At 41.7% G+C, this 19,821-nt stretch overlaps 1 protein-coding gene across 1 annotated transcript; it reads left to right on the top strand.

Moving 5' to 3' along the window:
• Window positions 1-19,617, top strand: AKAP8L (A-kinase anchoring protein 8 like). The gene is made up of 14 exons (XM_074204292.1): window positions 1-88; window positions 2,928-3,002; window positions 8,667-8,699; window positions 9,164-9,404; window positions 11,892-12,330; window positions 12,714-12,810; window positions 13,093-13,163; window positions 13,438-13,501; window positions 14,614-14,722; window positions 16,518-16,659; window positions 17,011-17,116; window positions 17,515-17,645; window positions 18,265-18,360; window positions 18,724-19,617. Exons 1-14 carry the CDS (start codon window positions 76-78, stop codon window positions 19,063-19,065), a joined length of 1,959 nt encoding a protein of 652 aa, XP_074060393.1. The 5' UTR covers window positions 1-75; the 3' UTR covers window positions 19,066-19,617.
• The last annotated feature ends 204 nt before the right edge of the window (window positions 19,618-19,821 follow it).

The following is a 19,821-nucleotide window of genomic DNA, read 5'->3' as shown; positions in this document are numbered from 1 at the left end:
GGGAGGGGAGAGTGAAAGCCCCGGGGGCCGCCGAGACGAGAGCAGCTGTGCGGTTTCCTGGAGCCGTTGGCCGCCATGAGTTACACAGGTAAGGCCCGTTTCGAGCCGAGGAGGCTGCGATCGAAGAGGTGACCTCGAGTTCCAACCACCGCCCGGAGTCTGAGGCAGGGGCTGAGGCCTCCAGTGTCCGGACCGAGGCTTTAAGATGGCGTCGTGCCCAACTTTTCGACGCCCCCCCCCCCACCCCGTGACCCCCATCCCTGCCTCCCTAGCCCTTGGGTCCCGTCCCCTGCTCTCGGGCTTGGATGACGCCGCCGGCCAGGCCCCGCGGCTCGGAGAGGACGCCCAGGAGCCTGCGGCCTCGGGGTCACCTCCTCGCCGCCCGCGGCCGACTGGGCAGATCGGGCAGGCTGGGGGGCGCGGGCTGGCCGGCAGCTTGGAGACGGCGAAGGTGGGACGACAAGAACCCCGACCCCGCAGCAGGGAGATACAGAATTGGGACACGGGGACATTGTGAGGGTCCGAGGGGCTCGAGCAGGGGCTGCTGCGAGACCCCGGGGCCTATCTAAGAGCGCATCCCCCGGGCGGCCCGTGGCGGAGCTGGGATATCCAGTTCAGGCCCTTCGGTTTGTAAACGGGAGAGTCCAGTAGGGGAAACGTTTAAATCCCTCAAGAAAACAATTTGAGGAGGGGTGGGTGATAGTTTTCCCCAACACAAGGTATCGTGGACACTAGAAATCTTGAGGAAGACAAGTTGAAATGTGAATGTGTTTAAAATGGAGAAAGCTGTGTCGTTTACTTGAGTGGATCTTGAAATCCATCCGGTAGATCTCTCTTACCTTCAAGATCAAATATTAGATGCAGTTTGTCCTTTAAAAGCCCTTGATAAATTGGCCTCTTTCTGCCTCACCTGGAATTTCCCCCCCCCTTCCTCTTCTCCTTCTGTCTTCCTTCAGATTTCAATTAAAATTCTCTCTTCTACAAGAAGTCTTTTCTTAATCCTCCTAAATATTAGCATCTTCTTTCCTAACATCATCTCCAGTTTATCTTGTATATATTTTCTTTGTAGAAGTTTCCTGGAACAAACAAGTTTCATGAAATCACAAAAAAATTATTAATATGAACACCGAATCAGCGAATAGAGAGTTTACTTTGGAGTTGAAGTTGAGGTGGTTCTTCCTTCTCAAAGAGGACCTTGTTGTCTGAGAGGTGACACCTTGTTATGCAAGTGAATTGATTTAAGGGAAGGCTGGGCAAAATCTCTAGCCTCACTTGCTCCTCCCCAGCCTTCTGGCACCCATGGCCAGATATAGGTCAGGGCTGGAAATGGCTCTGGATGCCGTGGGGGAGAACCTTTTTAGCTAATATCTTTAACTGGTTTCAGTTTAACAGGCAACACCCATTCCATAGATAATGTTGTTGTCCTGTACCAAAAAACCCAAACAAACAAATGATATACTAGGCTTAGTTCTAGATGTTGGTATTGGGAAAAATAAAACATGATCCCTTGACCTGAAAGAGCACATAATCAGTGGGGATTTGAATTTGTTAAATCAATACTATGACATGCTACCATTTGGTCAATAACTTCTTATTATTTTCTAGGCATTTTCAGAAAACATACTTGTTATCTTTCCTTAATATTTTATAAACAGATTATAAAATACCAGGTGCTAGGGCCAGACTAACTCAGTTCATAGTGTCAGTTACATTTCTAGGAAAAGGGGCAACTATGGAATTATATAAATTTAAACAAAGTCATACTAAAGAGTTTACCAAAGTTAATGCAAGCACCTGAATTCACTGGACATTATTTGTAGTGCCATTTCTGGTTTTAATAGCAGTGCCTTTTCCTACTGATTTAAATAGATTTTCTTTAGGACTAAATTGAAAATGGGGGGAGGAGAGTGAAAAATAGTTAGCATTTATAGACATCAATAAATTTTAAAAAAAGACTAATTGAGTTTTATTTTTGATCTGATTGAATGTCTTCCATAGATTTTATTTTAGTTGCTTTTTTTTTTGCAAGGCAATGGGGTTAAGTGATTTGCCCAAGGTCATATAGCTAGGTAATTATTAAGTATCTGAGGTCCTCCTGACTCCAGGGCTGGTGCTTTATCCCATAGATTTCCAACAAAATAGTAATAATAAAAATGTAAAAACTTATTTATTGAAATGCATATATTCGTTTAAAATGGAAAAGTCAGGATCCTTGTGTTTTTGATCATCTTCCCACCAACCCTATAACTAAAGGAGTATAAATTTGAATGCTTTGTGTGTATTATTAGGTCATAGTCTTAATATTTCACGAATATCAAGGGTTTTTCCTTTTAAATTGTTTCATTGTCTAGTAATTTCACAGATGTTATTTGTTATTTTTGCTAAAGAAAGCAATCATATCATTGGAGGATTGCTTGATCTTTTTTTAAAAATCTGTTTGAAAGGCCTCCAGTGATAACAACATACTCTTAATTGGAAGTAACCCATTTTACTTTTGGATGGCTCTTATTGGCTAGAAATTTTTCCTTTGTAATGAAGGGACTGAGCAAAAGAAGTCTTACATTTTTTCTTAGAATAGCAGCTAAGCCTTTTCTGGCTTGAATCTTCCAGTTTCTTTCATATGATGTGATTTTGGATTATAATATCGCTATTGTAGCTACCAAATTAATTTGGAAGGTACATTTTAATATATAATATATAATATAACATATAATATAATATATAAACCTTCTGATTGAAATCTACTCCATCATTTTACAACCCAGAATGTATCAGAAAATAATTATTAAATTTGTCTTCCTTGTTAATAATTTAAGTAAAATTCATTCTTTATTGATATGAGAATTCTTTGTGTGTAGGAGGAGCTGTGGTATCAATTCTATGCATTTTTCTTCAGTGATAATTCTACTTACTTTATATGTCTCTAGGGTTTGTCCAAGGATCAGAGACAACTCTGCAATCTACATTTTCTGATACCACTGCCCAGCCCACATGTGACTATGGTAAGTACGTCTAGATTTCTCATTCAAATAGGGTAGAAAAGTGATTAAGATTGGCATTTAGTGGCAAAAGACCTTTGCTTCTGGGGCCAAGTTAAGCTTTCTGCATATACTGCTTATGAGTAAGTAGCCTTAACGTTTAAGTGAGAAATTTTATGCTTCCATATTGGACAATTGTAGGAAATAGGTTAGTATTGATATGATGGACATCCTTGACTCTGTCTCTGCTTCTGCCAGCATCCAGATAGGTATTTGATATAGCTGGCAAGGTAGGAAAGGATGTCCTTTAAAATATTTCTGCACTATTAAATATAGAACAATATTAGGTAATCATTCAGAAAATTAGCATAGGAGAGTGAGGTAATCACTTAAAGTTTAGGGGATTACATCCAGCAGATAGCAAGCAATTAAGTATTAGAGCCATCTCCTTGAAATGGAAATCTCAGAGAAGACATTTAATCTCCTGGGCCTCAGTTTCCTTTCCTGTTAAAAAAAACAAACAAACCTTTTTAGCCAGCTAAAGCAGGAAGGGACCTCAGATTCTATAATGCAAGCTAGTTACTTCTAAAAATGTTTCATAAACTTAGGGTCCAGCCATGTCCTATCATTGGAGTTCTTTTTATTGCATTTTTTAAACATAATCTAGATAGAATTTCGGATTGTGAATTCTCTGCTATTACGATATAGCAATTACATTCTTGTTCAAATGTAGAACAATTCCCTAATAGTAGTTGTTTTTTTTTTAAGTTGTCATATGAGTGATTCTTTATCAAGTTTGTGGTCAAGTAAAAGATGGGATCAGTCTCCTTAACTTATACTTTTTGAAGTTGATATTTTTAAAAATTGTAATCTTTATTTCAGTGGGACTCTGATTGCATTAGTGTGTATATTCTTTTCACTTAGTATCCATTGTAAATTCATCATACCTTCTCATTGTTAGAATTTTCCTGTCCATCTCTCCCCTCCAACCAGAACCTTGTACTCTGCCCCTGAGAGGAGGCAGTCTAATGGGGTGAACTTATACTAAAATTAAGTATTTGCAAAGTGCTCATCATCATCATCATAATTCATAGAACAAAGTTTCTAGAACTTTTTGATCTTTTGACTTTTTTTCCCCACTCTTGCCTTTATTGGAATATAAGCTCCCTGAAGGCAGGAATTGTCTTGTGTGTTTGCATTTGTATCACCTACACTTAGCACTGTGTCATGCTTCATTAATTCCTTATCATCTGTAAATCTTTTATAGAAATGTTATTTAGCTTTCTATAGAAGTTTCGTTCAGAAGTTTTTTTTTACAAACTCCCCCCCCTTTTTCCCCCAGTAATCCTTAGTGAACATGTGACCTATTATTCTTTGATGATTTCCTTGATCTTACTATAAAGAAGGGCCTCCTTTTTATACTTTCTCATAGTCTTAGACTTGGAAGTGACCTCAGAGGTCATCCAGCCCATTGATGAAATGATTCCTTCTTGGTCTCACAGGAAATAAGTAGTGAACCCAATCTTTGACCTGAGCTTTGCTGACTGAAATACAGTCTTTTCCTATATACCATGCTTCGCTTTTACTCTGTTTTGGATTTAAGGGTTAAAAGGATATTGAGGGGTGGCTGGAAGGATAGAGCAGTTCAGGTAAGAGATTGAAAGGTGGGGGCAGCTAGGTGGAGTTCAAATCCAGCCTCAGCCACTTAATAATTACCTAGCTGTGTGGCCTTGGGCAAGCCACTTAATCCCATTGCCTTGCAAAAAACCTAAAAATAAAAGGATATTGGGTTCTTCTTGTTAGAATCTCAGATTTATAAGAGACCTAGAAGCTATCTTGCCTGATCTACAGGTACCTCCCAGACCCACCTCCCCCAGCTGCTTTTTCTTTATTATTCTTTCTGTCCTTACCCAAAGGCACAACCTCCCAACTACATTCTTTCCCTCCTTGTCTTCATCTCCTGACTTTCTTTAGCTCTCAGCTAAAGTTCCACCTTTTATAAGAATCTTTTCCTGGTCCCCCTTCTTGCTAGTTGATTCTCTCCAATTGATCCATATAGCTATTAGATAATAGCTAATATTTAACTAGTATTTACTATCTGCCAGGCACTGCAGATGCTCAAAACAACTCTAGAAGAGATAGGTGCTGTTGTTATTTGTTCAGTGACTCTTAGTGATCTCATGTTTCTTGACAAGAATAGTGCCGTTCCTTCTCTGGCTCATTTTACATATCAGGAAACTGAGGCAAACAAAAGTGACTTGCCCAGGGTCACACACTTAAGTACAATAGCTCTGGAAGTTAGGTGCTATTATTATCCCCATTTTACAGATGGGGCAATTGACACAAAAGGGTTAAATGACTTGTCCAGGATCACTCAGCTAGAAAGCATCTGGGACTGAATTTAAATTGGGTTCTTTCTGATTCTAGACTCTCCACTCTAATCACTACTCCACTTGTACATAGTTGTTTGCATGTTCTTTCCTGATAGACTGAGCTACTTGGGAACAGGAGCTGTTTGGCCTCTATATTTCTGTGCTTATCCCCCCCTTTTTTTATTCTTACCCTTCCTCTGTATCCTCAGCTCATTTTGAACTTCAGCATCCCTGTCTCTTCTTACAGGACCATGGGATATTTTCATATTCAATGTATGTATGTACCTAAGGAAAATTAATCAGTCAGTAAACATTAAGTGCCTACTATGTGCCAGAAGCTTATAAGCTAATAAAGGAGACAACATGTAAACAAATATATACAGAGTGAGTTCTATATATAGGAAAAATAAATTATTAAAAGAGGAAAGTCACTAGAATTAAGAGGGATTGGGGAAGACTTCCTATTAGTAATTTTTCCATGTATGATTACCTAGATTTTAGCAAAGCATTTGACATAGCTTATATTCTCTCTTTGTGCACAAGATAGAACTTTTTGGGCCAGATTGACTGGACATAAAGACGAATCATTAATTGGTCAATGTAACCTTCTAGAGATAATACAGGGATACTTGAATGTTTTGTTCTCGAGGCTCTTTACACTGTTAAAATTATTGAGTAACTTCCCTGACTTTTGTTTATGTTGGCTATATATGTTCATTATATATTATTTTAGTTATAGAAATAATTTTGACCTCATGGTTCTCCTTAAAAGGTCTTAAGAACCCCATCCCTAGACTAAATTTTGAGAGCTTGATGTTCTAATAAAATTTGTCAATAATCTCTCTTTGGGGGGCGGCTAGGTGGCATAGTGGATAAAGCACCAGCCTTGGAGTCAGGAGTACCTGGGTTCAAATCTGGTCTCAGACACTTGGCAATTACCTAGCTGTGCGGCCTTGGGCAAGCCACTTAACCCCATTTGCCTTGCAAAAACCTAAAAAGAAAAAAATAATAATAATCTCTCTTTGGCTCTATGCTGCTCAATTGAAAAAATTACTCGGATGAAGAAGTAGATAGCATACTTATAACTAATTTAAAAGTAGCAGAGTTAGGAAGGATCTCTAACTTGGATTATAACACCAGCTTCCAAAAAGATCTCAATAGTCTAGAATAAAAAGTTGAAATCTTTCCTTTGTGTTTTTAAATTTACTCCCAAGAATAAAATGGGTTGCATATTTAGACAATTAAATTGTGTGGTTTTTTGATGATGGGGGGGTTTGAATTGCAGAAGTGAGGATTATGCAGAATATGTCACTCATTAAAGCTAATATAGCATTAGTCTAATCTAAGAAGATGATATCTAGACTATAAGAGTCATAGTCTTGCTCTACTCCATGTTGGTTATAGAACAGTTTTAGGTGCCATATTTTAGGAAGGACTAGTTAAACTACACCTAAGATTAATAAAAGGGGATTAGGATGGTGTGACATTAGTTAGCTACCCTAAAATATTTGAAGGATTTTCATATAGAGTAGGAGTCATACATTTTCCTTTGGCCTGGAAGCAGAACTAGAAGCAAGAGAGAAAAATCAAATCTGTCGTTCATATGGTGTTATTAAGATTTGCAAAGCTCTTTGCATGCAGTTTTTTATTTGTGTTTCCTAACACTCTTTTGCATTAGTTATTGCTAGTACTGCTGCTCATTTTATAGTCAAAAGTACAGAGCAACATGGAAACAAAGTAAAGACTGATAAATTGCTCTCTGTTGGGGAGTGGATGGAAGTAAGATTGGGGGGAAATTGTAAAACTCAAAATAAATAAAATCTTTAATAAAACAAACAAGTACATTGAGGCTCAGAGTTGTTTAGTAGCTGGTAACTGGTATTCTTTTCAACTCTGAGATTCTATGTAAATGAACAAATTCTACTATCTTATTAAGGACAGTATGAGAGACTTTCATGCTTTGCAATATAGATTGATTGCTTTTCCTTATTTTTCCTGTATTGAATTGCTTCTTTAAAACATGTGGCAGGGGGTGGCTAGGTGGTGCAGTAGATGATAGAGCGCCGGCCTTGGAGTCAGGAGTACCTGAGTTCAAATCCGGCCTCAGACACTTAATAATTACCTAGCTGTGTGGCCTTGGGCAAGCCATTTAACCCCATTGCCTTGAAAAATCTAAAATAAAAAAATGCTGCAAAAGTGATCGTTGTTCCCTTAGTTCTATCATTTCAGTAATGATTCATTTTTCTTATCCAAGTAGATTCTATTCAATGATTTATCTTGATTATTTGATTAGTATAATTTTTGAATTTGTATACATTCTTGTGAAATTACTGTGTATAATTTAGACAAGTGAGACATCCCATTGGGTCTCCTTCCTTTAATTACTGCTTTGGGATAGTATCTTGAGCTCCTTTATTTTATGTGGGGATATTGCTGGATTTGTTTAAGGGAGGCTCAGAGACCTACAAATACTCTTTTCAATCATTTACTAGATGAGAAATGGGGAGGGAGGGGAAGGCATTGGTTGTGCTCACCGAATGATGGCAGTGTTTGAGCATGCAGTAATTATTCTGTTTGTTTACTCTAAAGGTCTTTTCAGCATGAGAGAGAGAACAGGACTGCCCAGTATGGTGTGCCCTCATCAGAGAAAGGGCTTACTCTATGAGCAAAGCAGAATCGTAGTGGTGCAATTTTAGATGTGCAAGTTTAGAAAACCCACCTGAGGTGTTCATATGGACTATTTGTGCCCAACCTGTGGTAGAGTATTCTAAGCTCACATTGGTCAGATCAGTCACATTCAGACATACTGTAACTGATCTCTAATATAGTTTGTCATTTTGATCCTCTTTGAAAATGAAGGACATTGGGGTGGCTAGGTGGTGCAGTGGATAAAGCACCGACCCTGGAGTCAGGAGTACCTGGGTTCAAATCTGGTCTTAGACACTTAATAATTACCTAGCTGTGTGGCCTTCGGCAAGCCACTTAACCCCATTGCCTAGAAAAGACCTAAAAAAGAAAAAAAAAGAAAATGAAGGACATGAACCAATTATATGATTGCTCTACTTTGATGTAGTAAAAGCATACAGGATGATCTGTGTCAGTCTCCTGATCTGTAAGCTACCTCTTTTATGTTTTGTTTCTTTTTGGGTTGTAGCTTGTACGTAGTGGTTTCTGGGATTATGAAATGTAGGTAATCTGATGTTGCCAGTTGGTATGTGTTATTAAAATATTCAAACATTGGACTTTAGTCATCATAAAAAGTTTGGAGCTTAATTAATGGTGGTTTTTGTTGTTGTTGTTGTTGTTGTTGTTGTAGGATACGGAACCTGGAACTCTGGGACAAACAGAGGCAAGTATGATTTTTTTTTAATTTTTTCCCTCCAGACTAAACTAGATATTCAGTTTGATGATTTTGTACCAGATATAAATATAAAAATTGAAGAATTAAATGACTTTGAATATGACTTTGCAATTAAATCTGTGCCAAAACTGGTTCCATTCAGATTGCTTCTCCCCCCCAACCCCCCCAAAAGTTTGTTTTTATAAAACCTGAGTCCTCCATAAAATTAGTTGTGTTTTTCAGTATATATGCCTATATATTTTTCTTGTGAAGACTTCTCCCTGATTGGTTCAGACCACTTTAGTGATGAGTTTTTTGATATACTACTAGTTTCTTTCTATGGAGTTAATACAATTACTTAAGTGAGTTTTGACCAGAGACTCCGGATTTGAATGGTTGGAAACCAAGAGGCCAACTTAAAATGGACCTGCCTCAGATTGTGTGACTGGAGTTGTCCATATCTCTTGTTACAGGTTACGAGAGCTATAGTTATGGATATGGATATGGTCAGGATAACACTACCAATTATGGGTATGGTATGGCCAGTTCAAACTCTTGGGAAATTCCTAACTCCGACACAAATACAAACCTTAATGCTTCTGCTAGCACCGGTACCGATAATGTTCTGTCCAAAATAAACCAGCGATTTGATGTGGTGTCTCACCTAGAAACGGACATGATGCAAGGAGCACTATATGGCTCAGGTGGAGACAGGTGAGTGTAGCTTTCAAGGTGAGACTGTTTAGTAGTGTTTATTTTTGAGAGTGGTAGATGCTTTCAATCAGCCACTGCTCCTTCTACACTTTTTTTTTTTTAAAACAACTTTGATGAGGTTTTTAGGTTAGATTCAGGCATGTTTGTTTTTTGTTTTTTTTTTAACTTTCTTACTTCCCATATGTGAAATCCACACTGAGGTGATAGGTAGTCTCCTCAATTTAGAGACAATAGCAGATTATAATTTGTTTTCCTTCCTCCATGGATTTGAGGAGGAGCAAGGGCCATGGATTTGACATGAATAGTAATGCCAATTTAGCCTTCTAGTTCCATTAAATGTGTATAATTTCTGTTTGCTTAGTTACCAGTTAATTCAGGAAGTTGTAACACTCAGGCCTTCTTTATGTAGAACTATAGGTGGCACAGTGGAGACAGTGCTGGATGTAGGTTAGATAGACATATCTTCTTGAGTACAAATCTGACCTCAGGAATTTACTAGTGCTCTGGGAGCCTGGGCAAGTCACTTAATCTTGTTTGCCTCAGTTTCTTCATCTGTAAAATGATCCGGAAGAGGAAATGGTAAACCACTCCACTGTCTTGCTGAGAAAACTTCAAATGGATTCACAAAGAGTTGGATATGAATGAAGGACAACAAAATGTTAGACACTAGAGATATGTAAACTTAGAACTTAATCTGTGCTTCTAAATTTTCATAGGGGACAGGGGAGAAGGTATAACGTATTCATGTTTTTCCAAAGGTTATTTGGAATTTTCTTGGGAAATCACATAACACCATCAAAGTCAGATTAGGAAAAACTGTTCAAATTAGAGTAGAGCAAAGACTGAAGAGAGCCCTAGAGCCCCTTAGAAAGGTAGTTTTAAAAGTATTAGGAAGAGACTGTCTCTGTTGTTTTGAAGATGAAGTACTAATTAGTAGTGGATCTTGCATAAGATTTCTTTAGTTTGGAGGTAAATTGTAATATGGGCAGCCTGGCTTCAACCAATGGTTGCTGACACTTGGTATTTGGGATTGTTCTTGCAGTGAAAGAAAACAAAATGCCTAGGGGTAGCCAGCTTGTGTTTTGAAACAATGTATTGGAGAGATGAGACTGGTAACTGGGTCACTAACTTGTTAGAAGATGCTGGCTAGACAGCATGATAAATGTGAATCAAGTTTCTACTTCTTGGCACTCTTGGTTGGTTGTTGATCTCAAATTATGCTGGTCACACACTGGTTGTTTTCTTCAGGGTTTAATACAGCCAACTTTTGTCTCTTCCTATAGTGGCATACCCTGAGGATCTGGTTTGAGGAGAGCATAATTCATAAACTATCTTCAGAACTTTAGTTGTTGGTAGATAACTGACAGGGTTATTCTTTGGTATTTAGGCTGATTTTGAAATCAGAAAGAGCTCTGTTTGTTATTTTATCATTGTCCTTTTCTTATTTTCATACCCTTGCAGTAAAACTTACCATCTTTTAGTGTTTATAGTCTTGTTAGTCTCCCTTTCTGCCTCTGGTTCATAAACTTACTGGAGAGATTGAGTTTTCAAGAACAGCTAATCCCTTTTCTGTTAGTCTTCCTCAAACTCTGTATATTCTTTTTCATTAAACAATGACCACCTCAACAGTTGATATATTTAGTATAAAAAGTCTGTCTTTTTTCAAATGATGGTAAAGCTCTATCTCAAATTGCTGGAAAACCTTTGTGGATTTTAGAAAACAAATTTCTCTTTCTGTCATTTCTCCAAAATCAAAGGGAATTCTTTTGGAAATTAGGGCTTTATAATGTATCTAGAGGTAAAAGAGTAGACTTCCTTTTTATTGAATTGGAATGGGGAGCTGAAGCTTTTGGGATTAAAATGTTTCTTTTACCTGTTATCTTTACTAGAAAGGGTTGTCATGGGATAGCTGATCAAAGTAGCAGTACATATAGTAATACAAAGGGCCTTGCTTCTAAAATTCTTAATCTGTTACTGTCTCTTTAATTTGTTTCTCTGAACAATTAGAGCTTCTGTGAAGAAGCGGGGAAATTAGGCTTTATAAGTGTGGAAGTAAAAATTATGTCAATTCAGATTTGAGATGTAGAAGGGAAGAATGAAGCTAGTCTTTTAGTAGGTAAAGGAGATTTCTTCCTTTGCTATTTTTGAAATGATTAGAAGCATTTGACTCTGCTTTTTAGAACTTTTATTTTCCCCCTGATCTAGGGGCTGAAAGGTTTGACCAAGCAGGTGAAATTGTAAAGTGAAAGCATGTCACTTGGGGTGCTATTGAAGCCATTAGAACTCAGATGATTTAACTACAATGTATTGCTTTTTCTAAACAAGTCCTTCCTGCTCCAGTCTGCAACTGCTGAGTTTTATACTGTTAATGGGGGGGGTAGTTTTGGGGGTCATAGGCTACTTATATATTTGTTGTACACTGTCCTGGCCTCTGTACTTCTTGAGTCCTGCCCAGATCACTGATGCAATACTGTGCGCCTCTTGCAGGTATGATTCCTACGAAGCATATGACTCCAGGGCTGCACTGAGCGACCGTGATCTTTACAGATCCGGCTATGACTACAGTGAAATTGACCCTGAAATGGAGATGGCCTATGAAGGCCACTACGATGCCTACCGGGATCATTTCCGAGTCCGTGATGCCTTTGGCCAGCGGGCACAGGGATGGGCCAGAGATGGTCACACTAATCGGCCTATGGCTACAGGCTATGGGCGCATGTGGGATGACCCCATGGGGGCCAGGGGCCAATGTGTACCGAGTTCGTCCCGCCTCCCATCCCTCTTCTCTCAGAACATTATTCCTGAATACGGCATGTTTCAGAGCATGAGAGGCTCCTATGGGAACATGCGATTTGGCTTTGGACTTGGCAGTGGGATGAAACAAATGAAAAGGACTTGGAAGACCTGGGCTACTACAGATTTCCGGGTAAGAACTGTTCCCTTTAGTTAGGCACTGAAGCCAGGGATAGCTTATTTAAGATGGACCAGCTCAGTGTTAGGGACATAGATTTGTTCTTGGCCAGGCCTTCTCTAAATCAGGAGAGTAACACCATCAATGATTTTTAGCCTTGTCTCCATTTTAAAATTGGGCACCGGGGCAGCTAGGTGGTGCAGTGGATAGAGCACCATCCCAGGAGTCAGGAGTACCTGATTTCAAATTCTGCCTCACATTTAATAATTACTTAGCTGCATGGCCTTGGGCAAGCCACTTAACCCCATTAGCCTTGCAAAAACCTTAAAAAAATTGGGCACCAATGGCTCATTTACTGTATTAACCCCATTTGCTCAATTTTGTGCTTTCCTTTTCAGAATAAAAAGAAGAAGCGAAAACAGTCAAATAACATTGATGAACCTGACAGCAAAGCAGCTAAGACAGATGGCTCTGAGAACAGTGACTCTGACAATGGTGAGGTGCAGCCAGTTGGTCCCTTTCTCCTCACTTGTTCCCTTTTTTTTAAGATTTTTTTTTTTTCAAGGCAATGGGGTTAAGTGGCTTGCCCAAGGCCACGCAGCTAGGTAATTATTAAGTGTCTGAGACCGGATTTGAACCCAGGTACTCCTGACTCCAGGGCCGGTGCTTTATCCACTGTGCCACCTAGCCACCCCTTTTTTCTTTTTCTTTTTCGTTTTGTTCCCTTCTTTCTTAATGAGGCAAAACAACTCCTGAGATACTGCCCTTCTCTTTCAGATGAGGGGACTGAAGGTGAGACAGGAGAAGGAACAGAAACCCCTGATACAGCCAGAAAGAGTTCCAGAGCTGTAAGTGGTTTTGGGGACACTTACATTTCAGTCACTTAGACAAAAGATAACCTCTACCTGGGTACATACTCAGCCAGTCAGCCAGGTACTAACCTGAATATGAGCATGGTAAAAGGAAGACCACAGATAGGGTAGAAGAGAACAATGACTGGGAAAAGTTTATTGTAATGGTGAGGTTCCCCAAAGTGCTAGCCCTTATAGGATTATCCTTTCCATGGTGGGTTTTATAGATCCTATTTGTGCATAGGTTTTGATCTTTTGAATTTTATGACAGGAAGGAGAAGAGGAAGAAGGAAAAGAAGATGGGAAGGAAGAAGGAAATGAAGATGCTGAAAAGGGTGGGTATATGTTTAAGTGCTCTGTAGTTGTAATTGGACATTCCCCTCTTAGAAAAGATCATGCAGGTACTGGCAGCTTAGGTGGGCAGATTGTCGGGAGGTGGTTCTGGGACTTGGCAGGATGTCCATTGATACTAATAATGTTCAGCTTGCCTGTGACCCACCCCTCTGGGCTGGTTGTAAGCTATAATTAAGCACAAATTCTCCTCTTTATTGAGCCAGAGGCTAGGACTAGTATTGGTCATAGGCAGCCACTTCTGACCTATTGTCTGTTTAGGCCAGATAGTTTGGGGTGCCGCAAGGAATACCTACCCTTGCCACAATCAGGTACTAGGCCCTATGACTCCTACCATTCCCTGGTCCCATAGTGACACCCACTTGCAAGTTCTTCTCAGTGGCTGGCAGTTGTTGACGTCCGAGCCGTGGTCCCCTCGTTCCAGTTTTTACGGCTCTGGTTTGCGTGTCCTCTCCCTTAGCGCCTCTCCAGCCCCAGTTGGGAGTCCGTGTCCCCCCACCCGTGTGATGAGCACCAGCAGGTACCAAACAGCAACTCCAGTGTTGGCCATTGTTGCCATGGTGACTGGTTGGGGGTGGGTGGGCAGGGCATTTTAAGCATTTCACATTGGCTGCTAGTATGGCACTGTGATCTCCATCCTGCTGGATTGACCACAGAACTATTGTTAGGGTTTTCAACAAGCATCCACTAACCCCTTTGAATTCCCGAGCCGCTGTGTTTTGGTAAAGCTGTGGGGTTGGGAACTTGGATTCAAGCTACACAGAGAGTAGGGGTTCATAAGCTCTCTGGGCCCACTATAGGTGGGTAAAGCACCTTAGGAAGCTGTGAGTAGCACAGAACCAACCAGTAAGGGAGTCACCTCTCCCTTTTCCTCCCCAGCACTTGTCTCTATATTCATCTCCCTGGACTGAAACCTTGAAAAGGTATTTGGGTTTCCCTGGTTCTTCAGACTGAACTTTACTAGTAGAGTGTACCAAAATGAATACCACCAGCTCTGGTTGGTAGCTGGGAGGAAGAAGGGCAACAAAATTGGCCCTTTATGCTGCAGAGTAGATATGATGAATGTCCTGGTTTTCCTATCCCTCTTGTCCCCCAGGAGCACTGACCATTCAGGAGGAAATCAGTCAAATCAAACGCAAATTGCAAGCTGGCAAGAAGACACAGGAGAAGCAGAAGAAAAGACAGCGGGACCGAATGGTGGAAAGGTAATACTTTGTATTTTCATTTCATCTACCAACCTCTGCCCTAGCAACTCGTGGCTGGCCAGGGGTTCCAGCAAGCGCCGTTTCCTCTTCCCCACGGTTAGCCTTCCTGGCAGCCCCAGGCAACCCACCTTCCCAGGGCAATTGGGGTCTCTCAGGAGATGAATGATGTACTCTTCTCCTGGCCTGACCTTGCCTCTTCGTCTCTCCCTCTGGCCTTTCAATGGGGCCCAGTGTTGCCCTGGCACCTGCTCTTCTGTGCATGGACCCTGCTTCCCATCAGTCAGGGCTTCCAAGGTCCTGGTTGTATACCTAAGAGCCTGAATTGTCCCCCCTGCCCCCCAGAGGTCGCCTTGTAACTGTTCTGCTTCTCCGGCTCGGGACCTGACGCTGCTTGGCACTGTTGTCCAGAAACTCCAACGCTTAGGTCACCGAACATGCCCAGAGGTGCTTTGGGGGCCCCTGGCCCCCAAGGGAGGGGGCCAGCTCATCAGAGACACTGAGGCACCTCTCCAGCCCAAACCTGTGGCCAAGTGGCTACTACCATGCCTGGGAGTGACTGAAACACCAATGGGGGAATCTCGGGAGCTTTGGGCCCTGCCCTTATGCCCAGTCTATGGCAGAAGTTCCCACATTTCCGTGACTTGGTGCTGGAGGGGCCAGTCTGCCTCAGGCCCGTGTCCGGCAGGTGGCTGAGCCCTTTACGCCCCTGCTGTCGGGTCTATTTGCCCTCAGGGCCCCCGAACTGGTGTTTGCCTCCGACTCAGACTCTTGCTCTTGCTGGATCTTCCTCGGCCAAGCCGGCGCCGGGCCCCTGGGCTCTCCAGACAAAGCTGTTCCCGTGGCCCAGATATGGACGGCAGAGGTAGGAACCCGTCCTGAGGCCTTGGTGGAGGCCAGCCTCCTCCGTCCCCTGCCACGGTCACCGTTGCCTCTCGGCTCAGGCCCCCAACCCCCCCAGGGGAACCTGCTGTGGACAGCCTGACCCTGACCACCTCAGCTGCCATCATGCTGGGCACCCTCCTTCCAGGTCAGACTTTTTTGTTCTTGGAAGAGGAAGATGAGGCAGCAGGCATCAGAGGCTGGGCTGCATCCAGCCCCTCCTTCCCTCCCTCCTTCCACCATACCTGGGCTCTCTGAGCTGAGGATGGGGTAGGGTGGAGAACCCAAGGAAGACACAGCACCACTCAGCGGGCAATGGCTCAGGACTGATCTCTTCTCTCTGCGCCATGGGGCCAGATCCTCCGAGTTCGGCTGCCCTCCCCTCCCCTGGCCCCAGTTGTTTCTCCTAGGTGTGCTCCTTTCTTTCATGGAGAGACCTACGTGACCACCCCACTGGCACCTTTGCAGCTAGTCTGTGTCTCTCAAAAGCAGCTGGCTCCCCTGAGTCTAGACCAGCCACAGCATTATCTCCTGTGATTACCTCTTCCTTTCTATGGGAAGAAAATTCTTGTGTTATCCCTTAGGGAAGCCAGTAGGACCTGCTTTATTTATCTAGTTGTACAGTTCAGAAATTGTCACCTGTTCCCTATTCTGCACTGTGACTTAATTCTTCCCTCATGGTGTCAATGTCCCTTCTTGAAAAAGAATGGCAAATGGTTTCAGAACAAAATTTTGAGTTTTCCCCTTCTTGGGACCATTGCCTCAGAGTTCCATAAGGAAGTGATTTAAGTATCAGAACCTAGGGGTAGCCTCAACCCATTTCTGGGGTTTGCTCTCTTCATTGTTCAGGGACCTGGTGCTGGTAGTAGCACCCTTGATGCAGACCTTACTTGACCTCTATTCTTTCTTCTACCAGGATCCAATTTGTGTGTTCTCTCTGCAAATATCGGACCTTTTATGATGATGAGATGACCAACCACTTAGACAGCAGGTTCCACAAGGAACATTTCAAGTTTGTAGGCACAAAATTGCCAAAACAGACTGCAGACTTTTTGCAGGTGATCCTCTCTTTTGATTTTGGGGTGCATTGGGTTTTTATCACTTCCATTTTCTGCAGGGAATTGGGACTATTTTGACCTCTCTCCATTCTTTTCCTGAACACAGAGAAAACTGAAAATAATAGGGTTTATCATCCAGACAGGCAAGAGAGATCATCATCACCACCAATCCAAAAGGGAAACGATATGATCAAGAGAGGGCCTGACAAACCTGACTTCCTTGTCTGCTTCCTTTTCAGCTACCAAATTGCTCCTTTTTTGTTTTTAGGGTTTAAACAAAAGAGATGCATAATTCCTTTCCACCTGACTTTTTTAAGTTATACTCTGATAACTCCTGTTTGACACTTCCAGGAATATGTTGCTAACAAAACCAAGAAGACAGAAGAACGTCGCAAAACTATCGAAGACCTAAATGGTGTGATCCAGCAAATCTATAAAGATCAAGACCTTACTCAAGGTAAGTGTCAATTCGCCATGGTGATCCAGGTGATAGCTAGGGTCTGCCTTGATTTTGACTGTCCACTTAGACTGTTTTCTGGTCCTTATTTTGAGTCCAAAATAGAATTCCCATGATCTTTATGAGAATTAAAAAGCCTTTCCTAAGCCTGAAGTGCCTGGGGTTAACACTTGGGGTGAGAGGAAGGGGAAAGAAGTAAGACTCAGTTTTTTGAGACGTCTGATAGGACCAGGGCATCTGTTTGTTAGTGTCCAGTGGCTGAACCTAAAGACCTCTTATTTTTGTAATTGGAGAGGGACATATTAGTGGCAATTAGTGGGTCCCTATTTCTTTGGGGATGAAATCTATCCCAAAAGGGATACTAGTGGGACTTGGGCATCGGCTTCCTTCCCTTGCAGAGATTGCCATGGAACATTTTGTGAAGAAAGTGGAGGCAGCTCACTGTGCAGCCTGTGACCTCTTCATTCCTATGCAGTTTGGGATCATACAGAAGCACCTCAAGTCCATGGAACACAACCGAAACAGAAGAGTGAGTGGAGTGCTTTGGTGCTGCCCTCTAGGTTTAAAAAAGCAGACAATTTGGCTTTATGTCTGGTTACTTGCTTACTCATTGTGTGACCATGGGCAAGTTGGTTTTCCTCTGAGTTATTTTTTTTCCCCTGTAAATAATTCTTGGCCCTCTACTAAAGTTCTACTCTGCTATCTTTATGGTGGTGATTTGCAATTCTCCAAGCCCGAGTGGGCAGAAACCTCCCAGTTTAGAAAGAATTCAGCTGTGGGCCTGCTGATAGTTTATAAATTTTTAAGGATCAGCTGTATTTGAAGAGGCAAAGTTACTCAGAGGCTGACTTTTAAGCCACAGACAGAGACATCATGGTATAGTAGAAAGTGCTGAATTTGGAGTCTGGTGACTGGATTATAATTTAGCTTTCAGCATCTACTAGCTTTTCATGAACATGGACAAGTTACTGAAACTGTCTTATCTGAAACTGCGCTATCTACCTCATAGACTTGTTAAAAAAGTTTATAAACTTTACATACTATAGAGATAATGAATTAGCTATTAGTAATCATGTGACACTTCCAACCTTAGAGTTCCTGGGAGTTAGGATGGTTCCAGTTACTCAAGTGGGTTCTATTCTTTTTAGCTCATGATGGAACAGTCCAAGAAGTCCTCACTCATGGTAGCTCGAAGTATCCTGAACAATAAGCTCATTAGCAAGAAGCTAGAACGCTACCTTAAGGTAATCAGGCTTGTCTGACCCACCCTACATCCATTAATATTTGTGTACTTGCACATACAAATTTTGAGCCTAGTAATCTTCTGGGTTAGTCTCAAGATTGGGGATGGGAAGTCAAGCTTGGGGATGGAAAATCATGATTTGCTTCACTCCTCCAAATTGGTTTATGCCCTCAGATCCTCTGGGAAAAGGGGTAGGGGCTGAGAAGGGGTTGTTGAATAGGGGAAGAAGGGATCCTGACTTTCACCTTGGTGAGGTCAGTAGAGATGATGAGAGTAGTGTTAAAGGAAAAATTTGGGCATTTAGAGAGCAGGATTGCTTGGAAAAGATCGTACCAATAGACTGGTGAGTGTTTGTCACCCTTAGGGTGAGAATCCCTTCACAGATGACCCTGAAGAAGAAAAGGAGCAAGAAGAAGGAGAAGGCAGTGCTATAGAAGAAGGAGTGCCTGAAGGGGAAGATGAGAAGAAAACCAAGGAGAAAAGCATTGCAGATCAACCTGAGCTTCAGGCAGGAGACCAGAACCAGCAGCCTGGGGCTTCAGCAGGGACTGAAGAACAAACCCCAGCAAAGAGTTTGGTAGAGGAGCAGTCATCCTTGGAGCTGCCCTCAGAGGAGGAACCAGTGCCCTTGCTGGGGGGTGCCTTGCAGCAGCAGATCCGGGGCATCCCTGGCCTGGATGTGGAAGCGGATGAGGATGAGGAATGAAGAAGCCATGCTTCGGGAAAGAAATGGGAGAGAACTCAAACCTGTTTCAGAACTGTCATTAAATATTTTTAATAGAGGATTGAGACTTGCTAACACTTAGATACCTGTTCTCCCGGCTGTTGAAAGTCTAGCCTCTTTTTTTTGTAAATTATTATGGAAATAGGAGTTTGGTTATTGTAGTGGGAGGTTATGGGGCAAGGAGTATAGAGGATTGAATATTTTGAAACCCCATCTACATTATATCTGTTTTGTGCCCCTTGAGTTCTCAGTTACCTTTTCTTCAGGAACAACTTTAATAGTATCTGCAACAGGGTATGTGAAAAAGTGTGGGTGAGCTCCTGGTCCTTTTTCTTAGACAGCTTTTTGTGTAACTAAAAGGTAGGTTGGTTCTGGGTTTGAAAGGCCTTTCTGGTAAAAGAAGTTTTCCTGTGTTAGTTTTGCCCACAACAACTTTGCCTGTTTAGTCATTTTATTTTCAATCTGTTCCTTTTGCTGCAAAGCCAAAGTCAGCATCATATTGTTTGTAAAATCGAAATAAATGTTTAGTCAGAACTGATAAAAGTCTTAGCCTTTTAACAATTAAAAATACCTTAATATTTTAATAGTTTTACTAAATGCCTACTCCTCAGACCTCTCTCTATATTGAGCTGAAGGGTGAGGAGGACTTTTTGTTTGCACTTAGAACCATAGCCCCAAGGTTTGCATCTAAATATGAAGTTACCAAGTTAGGATGGAACCAATTGCACTCAAGTTATG

The sequence above is a fragment of the Macrotis lagotis genome, chromosome X, assembly GCF_037893015.1.
Source record: "Macrotis lagotis isolate mMagLag1 chromosome X, bilby.v1.9.chrom.fasta, whole genome shotgun sequence".
NCBI lineage: Eukaryota > Metazoa > Chordata > Mammalia > Peramelemorphia > Peramelidae > Macrotis > Macrotis lagotis.
Note: the sequence above shows the minus strand (reverse complement) of the source record. Positions and strands in the feature narration are given on the sequence as shown.